An 8,176-nucleotide genomic window follows, 5' to 3' on the forward strand; every position below is an offset into this window, starting at 1 on the left:
TGCAAGTATTTACGTTATGCCTAAGAAAATTTATAATATGCTTGACTTGCCACCGCTGAAAAATTGTTATTTGGATGTTAATCTTGCTGATCATTCTACAAAGAAACCTTTGGGTAAAGTTGATAATGTTCGCATTACCGTTAACAATAATCTTGTTCCCGTTGATTTTGTTGTCTTGGATATTGAATGCAATGCATCTTGTCCAATTATATTGGGAAGACCTTTTCTTCGAACTGTTGGTGCTATTATTGATATGAGGGAAGGTAATATAAAATATCAATTTCCTCTCAAGAAAGGTATGGAACACTTCCCTAGAAAGAGAATGAAGGTACCTTATGATTCTATTATTAGAACAAATTATGATGTTGATGCTTCATCTCTCGATGTTACTTGATACACACTTTTCGCGCCTAGCTGAAAGGCGTTAAAGAAAAGCGCTTATGGGAGACAACCCATGTTTTTACCTACAGTACTTTGTTTTTATTTTGTGTCTTGGAAGTTGTTTACTACTGTAGCAACCTCTCCTTATCTTAGTTTTGAGTTTTGTTGTGCCAAGTTAAGCCGTTGATAGAAAAGTAAGTACTAGATTTGGATTACTGCGCAGTTCCAGATTTCTTTGCTGTCACGAATCTGAGCCCACTGCCCTGCAGGAAGCTCAGAAAATTATGCCAATTTACGTGCATGATCCTCAGATATGTACGCAACTTTCATTCAATTTGAGCATTTTCATTTGAGCAAGTCTGGTGCCATTTTAAAATTCGTCAATACGAACTGTTCTGTTTTGACAGATTCTGCCTTTTATTTCGCATTGCCTCTTTCGCTATGTTGGATGAATTTCTTTGATCCACTAATGTCCAGTAGCATTATGCAATGTCCAGAAGTGTTAAGAATGATTGTGTCACCTCTGAATATGTCAATTTATATTGTGCACTAACCCTCTAATGAGTTGTTTCGAGTTTGGTGTGGAGGAAGTTTTCAAGGATCAAGAGAGGAGTATGATGCAACATGATCAAGGAGAGTGAAAGCTCTAAGCTTGGGGATGCACCCGGTGGTTCACCCCTGCATATATCAAGAAGACTCAAGCGTCTAAGCTTGGGGATGCCCAAGGCATCCCCTTCTTCATCAACAAATTATCGGGTTCCTCCCCGAAACTACATTTTTATTCGGCCACATCTTATGTGCTTTTTCTTGGAGCGTCGGTTTGTTTTTGTTTTTGTTTTGTTTGAATAAAATGGATCCTAGCATTCACTTTATGGGAGAGATACACGCTCCGCTGTAGCATATGGACAAATATGTCCTTGGTTTCTACTCATAGTATTCATGGCGAAGTTTCTCCTTCGTTAAATTGTTATATGGTTGGAATTGGAAAATGATACATGTAGTAATTGCTATAAATGTCTTGGGTAATGTGATACTTGGCAATTGTTGTGCTCATGTTTAAGCTCTTGCATCATATGCTTTGCACCCATTAATGAAGAAATACATAGAGCATGCTAAAATTTGGTTTGCATATTTGGTTTCTCTAAGGTCTAGATAATTTCTAGTATTGAGTTTGAACAACAAGGAAGACGGTGTAGAGTCTTATAATGCTTTCAATATGTCTTTTATGTGAGTTTTGCTGTACCGGTTCATCCTTGTGTTTGTTTCAAATAAACCTTGCTAGCCTAAACCTTGTATCGAGAGGGAATACTTCTCATGCATCCAAAATACTTGAGCCAACCACTATGCCATTTGTGTCCACCATACCTACCATACTACATGGTATTTTCCCGCCATTCCAAAGTAAATTGCTTGAGTGCTACCTTTAAAATTCCATCATTCACCTTTGCAATATATAGCTCATGGGACAAATAGCTTAAAAACTATTGTGGTATTGAATATGTAATTATGCACTTTATCTCTTATTAAGTTGCTTGTTGTGCGATAACCATGTTTCTTGGGAACGCCATCAACTCATTGTTGAATTTCATGTGAGTTGCTATGCATGTTCGTCTTGTACGAAGTAAGGGCGATCTACACTGAGTTGAATGGTTTGAGCATGCATATTGTGAGAGAAGAACATTGGGCCGCTAACTAAAGCCATGATTCATGGTGGAAGTTTCAGTTTTGGACAAATATCCTCAAATCTCTAATGAGAAAAGAATTAATTGTTGTCAAATGCTTAAAGCATTAAAAGAGGAGTCCATTATCTGTTGTCTATGTTGTCCCGGTATGGATGTCTAAGTTGAGAATAATCAAAAGCGAGAAATCCAAATGCGAGCTTTCTCCTTAGACCTTTGTACGAGTGGCATAGAGGTACCCCTTTGTGAAACTTGGTTAAAGCATATGTATTGCGGTGATAATCCAGGTAGTCCAAGCTAATTAGGACAAGGTGCGAGCACTATTAGTACACTATGCATGAGGCTTGCAACTTATAAGATATAATTTACATGATGCATATGCTTTATTACTACCGTTGACAAAATTGTTTCATGTTTTCAAAATCAAAGCTCTAGCACAAATATAGCAATCGATGCTTTTCCTCTATGAGGACCATTCTTTTACTTTCAATGTTGAGTCGGTTCACCTATTTCTATCCACCTCAAGAAGCAAACACTTGTGTGAACTTGTGCATTGATTCTTACATATTTGCTTATTGCACTTATTATATTACTCTATGTTGACAATATCCATGAGATATACATGTTACAAGTTGAAAGCAACCGCTGAAACTTAATCTTCTTTTGTGTTGCTTCAATACCTTTACTTTGAATTATTGCTTTATGAGTTAACTCTTATGCAAGACTTATTGATGCTTGTCTTGAAGTGCTATTCATGAAAAGTCTTTGCTTTATGATTCACTTGTTTACTCATGTCATACACATTGTTTTGATCGCTGCATTCACTACATATGCTTTACAAATAGTATGATCAAGTTTATGATGGCATGTCACTCCAGAAATTATCTTTGTTATCGTTTTACTCGCTCGGGACGAGCGAGAACTAAGCTTGGGGATGCTGATACGTCTCCAACGTATCGATAATTTCTTGTGTTCCATGCCACATTATTGATGTTATCTACATGTTTTATGCACACTTTATGTCATATTCGTGCATTTTCACGGAACTAACCTATTAACAAGATGCCGAAGTGCCGATTGCTGTTTTCTGCTTGTTTTTGGTTTCGAAATCCTAGTAAAGAAATATTCTCGGAATTGGACGAAATAAAAGCCCAGAGGCCTATTTTCTCACGAAGCTTCCGGAAGACCGAAGACGAGACGAAGAGGGGCCACGGGGAGCCAAACCCTAGGGCGGCGCGGCCCCCTTGGCCGCGCGGCCCTGTGGTGTGGGGCCCCCGTGCCGCCTCTCGACTTGCCCTTCCGCCTACTTAAAGCCTCCGTGGCCGAAACCCCCGCATCCGAGAGCCACGATACGGAAAACATTGCGAGACGCCGTCGCCGCCGATCCCATCTCGGGGGATCCTGGAGATCGCCTCCGGCACCCTGCCGGAGAGGGGAATCATCTCCCGGAGGACTCTACACCGCCATGGTCGCCTCCGGAGTGATGAGTGAGTAGTCTACCCCTGGACTATGGGTCCATAGCAGTAGCTAGATGGTTGTCTTCTCCCCATTGTGCTATCATTGTCGGATCTTGTGAGCTGCCTATCATGATCAAGATCATCTATCTGTAATTCTATATGTTGCGTTTGTTGGGATCCGATGAATAGAGAATACTTGTTATGTTGATTATCAAAGTTATGCTTATGTGTTGTTTATGATCTTGCATGCTCTCCGTTACTAGTAGATGCTCTGGCCAAGTTTTTACTTTTAACTCCAAGAGGGAGTACTTATGCTCGATAGTGGGTTCATGCCTGCATTGACACCTGGGACAGTGACAGAAAGTTCTAAGGTTGTGTTGTGCTTGTTGCCACTAGGGATAAAACATTGATGCTATGTCTAAGGATGTAGTGGTTGATTACATTACGCACCATACTTAATGCAATTGTCGGTTGCTTTGCAACTTAATGCGGGAGGGGTTCGGATGATAACCTGAAGGTGGACTTTTTAGGCATAGATGCAGTTGGATGGCGGTCTATGTACTTTGTCGTAATGCCCAATTAAATCTCACTATACTCATCATGATATGTATGTGCATGGTCATGCTCTCTTTATTTGTCAATTGCCCAAACTGTAATTTGTTCACCCAACATGATGTTCGTCTTATGGGAGAGACACCTCTAGTGAACTGTGGACCCCGGTCCAATTCTCTTTACTGAAATACAATCTACTGCAATACTTGTTTTTACTTTTTTCTCTGCAAACAATCATCTTCCACACAATACGGTTAATCCTTTGTTACAGCAAGCCGGTGAGATTGACAACCTCACTGTTTCGTTGGGGCAAAGTACTTTGGTTGTGTTGTGCAGGTTCCACGTTGGCGCCGGAATCTCCGGTGTTGCGCCGCACTACATCCCGCCGCCATCAACCTTCAACGTGCTTCTTGGCTCCTCCTGGTTCGATAAACCTTGGTTTCTTTCTGAGGGAAAACTTGCTGCTGTGCTCATCATACCTTCCTCTTGGGGTTGCCCAACGAACGTGTGAAATACACGCTATCACCCCCCCCCTCTAGGCGACATCCGTGTCCTTTCAGATTTTGATCATAAATTTAATTATAAAATATTAATATGCTGTAAAAAAACATATTGTAGAAAATTTCTTCCAAATACAGTCCCAATGGTACACTTTTTTGGACATATAACAAATATTGCATTTGGTCAGATCCATGATCAAACTTAGACAAATTACGAAGTGGCCTTGCATAGATGAACATAGGGAGTAAAAATATGGAGTTTTCTCAAAGTCAAAGTCCACTGTAAAATCAATTTTGATTTGAGAGAAAAATATAGTATTCTATCCAAAAAAAAAACATCATGAATGGTGCCAGGCGAGCTTCTAGGTTTTTTTTTGGAGACTCTTCCACTGGTAGACGAATAGATTGGTATTTATCCTTGCGGTTGTTTTGGCCCCTGGTGGTTGAGAGAAGACCAAAAATCAACATGTGTTCTTGAAGAATAGTATAATCAAAAGTCTAAGACTTGGCACAACCGGCCACTCAAGTAAATACCATGACCAAACACCATCGATACAAGAATCGACATGTTAGGCAATGTCTTCTGGGTACTTTGGTTGACTTCACTATTATGGTGGAAGCGGCGATAAAATGAGTAAGGAGTTACAGATCTCTCAACTTCATCCATTTTTGCAGAATTTTCGCCATTGTACGTTTTCTTCTATGGCGCACTTCTTTTGTTATTGGTAATCTCAACTACAGTGGTAAGATTCAGGTGGCAATGGGGTATATTAAAGATTACACGCAAAGCTTTGTTGCTTCCTCAATAACTTGTCTTTTTCTTTTTTGCGAAACTCAATAATGTCGTCTCCGATCTTAGTTTTCGGAGATAGTCCTCTTGCTTGGTTCGGGTTAAGGCTTATCACGAGGGGTACAAATTTGAAGTTGGTAGCCCATTTGTATGGGCTTGTGCTTGGTGAGGTGCCCAATAAACTATATGAACCTGATCGGTTAGTGCAGGAGTCTTAGCAGTGGAGTGCATGCGATTTTGCTATAGGTTGACTACAATCTTAGCTTCTAAAAAAGATATAAAAATAAGGTTGTGACTCTGAAATAAATATTAACAAAATCACTCAAGTAAATACGGTTGAAGATAACACATAAGACAACTTAAACTGCAATAATAAACAAGATGTAGTTGGGGCACGTGGTGCACTTGAAACACGTTAACTACTCTCCCCGCTCCATAATTTTTTGTCATGGTTTTAGTTTAAATTTAAAAATCATGAAAATAATTATGGAACTGATGGAGTAGTTAGTAAGGAGTAGTATATTCTTATCAACTGTGTCGCTATCTTTGTCAACTGCGCTTATGTCAACTGGATCGTTATCTTTGTCAACCATATTCTTGTTAACTGCAATGCTCACTTGATTCCTATTATGAAGTAAACGCTGCTCAGCGTGAGTGTTTGAGTTCTAAATGTATAGTTGTCTGTAAAAAAATCTGAATTCCCATAGAGCAAAATCGAATACACGTGCAAAACTATACATACACCCCCGAATTCTTTTCCTATGTACAAATGTGTCGACTAATGTGAGCATCGACTGATCTGTAAGTGAACAATGCTCTGAAAAACCATGTCCATAAATCATGGCCATGCACTCTGAAGAATGTAGCGATCAGAAAGCAGAGCTCCTCTGCTCACTTGACGAATTTCTGCACGCCTTCGAAGAAATCCAGCATGTAGTCCTCGAGGTCCTCGAGGCTGTACTTGATGTATCTCGACGCCGAGTGTCGGCTGCTGCCGGACGACGACCCCGTCTGCGTCCTCGGCCGTGCGAGGAACGACCGGTACGCCGGGATCAGCCGCTCCGACACGGCGATCCTGAGCTCCTCCCGGAGCTGCGGGTCGATCACCTTCCACGACGTCTGGTTCCGGTACAGCTCCTCGAACGCCGCGTTGAAGCTCCTCGCCTTGTCCTTCACCGTCGGCCCCGCGGCGCTGCCGTCGTCCCTGAGGCATGACAGCACGGCGATCCACGACGCCCGGAGGTAGCCTGTCTCGTACTGCCGTATCTGGCCGCGGTGGCGGCGGATCCAGTCGTCGCCGAGGAGCTCCCGGACCGGGGAGTCCATCACCTTCTGCACGATGTAGTAGAGGTTGTTCATGAGGAATATGTGCTTGAGGCCGGCGTCGTCGTACAGGCACGACTTCTCGTCCATCTTGCGCAGCAACCGGGTCATGAGCTCGCGCATGCACCGCCCCGACGGCGTCGAGGTGGCGGCGGCACCGTCGTGGTTGTCGGCCTCGCCGCCGTCGAAGGAGTCGATGGTGTCGACGAGGACAATGTCCAGCGTGCCGCGGCAGTCGGCGAGGAGGCCGCAGTAGTTGAGCACGTAGCGGGTCATGGGGTGGATCTCCCCGGCGAGCACGGGCCTCCGCGACGACTCGCCCTGGATGACGGCCCCGAACTCCTCGATGGTGCGGCGCACGGTGCAGCCCAGCCGCGCGGAGACGGCGGAGACCTCGGCGTCGAAGAGGTCGCGCGCGTCCCCGGCGAAGAGGGCCACCAGCTCCGGCGCGACGTCGGCGAGCGCCTCGTGCATGCCGATCGTGCGGAAGAGCTTCTCCGTGGCGCGCGCGGACATGGCGACGGCGTCGGCGAAGCCGAGCAGCTGCAGGACGCAGCCGCGGGCGACGTCGGCGAAGCACTCGTGGCCGAGCTCCTCGTCCGAGGCGAACACCTCGTCGCAGAGCTGCCGCTCGCCGGCCAGGACGGTCCTGACCACGGCCCTGACGGCGTGGTTCCACCGCCGCATCTTCTGGTCCAGCGCCGGCCAGTCCATCCTCAGCACCTCCTCGATGGCGACGGGGTCCGCGGCGCCCGTCAGGTGCGCCACGGCCTCCGCCAGCGCGTCGCGGCGCACGGCGACGTAGACCTGCGCGAGCTCCGGGCCGTACCCGGCGCGCAGCATGCGGTCGGCCACGCCCAGGACGGAGGCGGCCGCGCGCGGGGAGAGGCGCGACGACGGGGACGACGCGTCGGGCGGCGACGTCGCGTCGTCGACGACTAGGTCGTCCGAGTAGGAGAACGAGTGGCGCCGCGCGGAGGAGGAAGAGGAGGAGGAGAGCAGCGCGCGTGCCTCCTCCTCCAGGCGCGGCATGGCGGCCTGCACGGCCTCGGCGGCGCGGGAGGCGAGGCCGCCCTGCAGCGCCGCGGCCGCGATGGCGTCGTCGACGGCGTACAGGTAGTCGTTCATGCCGGAGGACGACGACGAGGAGTTGCGCCGGAGGATGACGTCCTCCGCGGCCGCAAACGCCTCCTCCTCATCCGAGCCGTACGCCGCTTCACCCCCGGCCGGAGGGGATACGGGGAGCACGCCCGTGTCGTAGATGGACAGCACGCGCATCATGTCATCGGCGGCGTTCTTGGACACGGCCATCCTCTTGGCGATGTCCGTGGGCGGCGACGACGCGGTGGTGCTCGCCATGGCGATCGTCGCGCGCGGGAGCAGCAAGAAAGCTCGCTCGCTCGCTCGATTCTTCCTCTTGGGTAGCGTGAGAAGACCGGGTGAAAGTATTCGGTTCTGCTACCTACCCGGAAGGCCGTGGTTCGACGGTTTTTG

The 8,176-nt window shown here is 46.7% G+C and overlaps 1 protein-coding gene across 1 annotated transcript; it reads right to left on the reverse strand.

Moving 5' to 3' along the window:
• Nucleotides 1–6,043: 6,043 nt before the first annotated feature.
• Nucleotides 6,044–8,176, reverse strand: LOC124681911 (exocyst complex component EXO70B1-like). The gene has a single exon (XM_047216687.1). The coding sequence runs from the start codon at nucleotides 8,039–8,041 to the stop codon at nucleotides 6,251–6,253; it is 1,791 nt and encodes a 596-aa protein (XP_047072643.1). The 5' UTR covers nucleotides 8,042–8,176; the 3' UTR covers nucleotides 6,044–6,250.

Source organism: Lolium rigidum, unplaced genomic scaffold (assembly GCF_022539505.1).
Source record: "Lolium rigidum isolate FL_2022 unplaced genomic scaffold, APGP_CSIRO_Lrig_0.1 contig_59506_1, whole genome shotgun sequence".
NCBI lineage: Eukaryota > Viridiplantae > Streptophyta > Magnoliopsida > Poales > Poaceae > Lolium > Lolium rigidum.

Excerpts from the sequence above, each read along its gene's own strand:
- LOC124681911 (XM_047216687.1), bottom strand. The coding sequence starts at position 8,041 with ATGGCGAGCACCACCGCGTCGTCGCCGCCCACGGACATCGCCAAGAGG.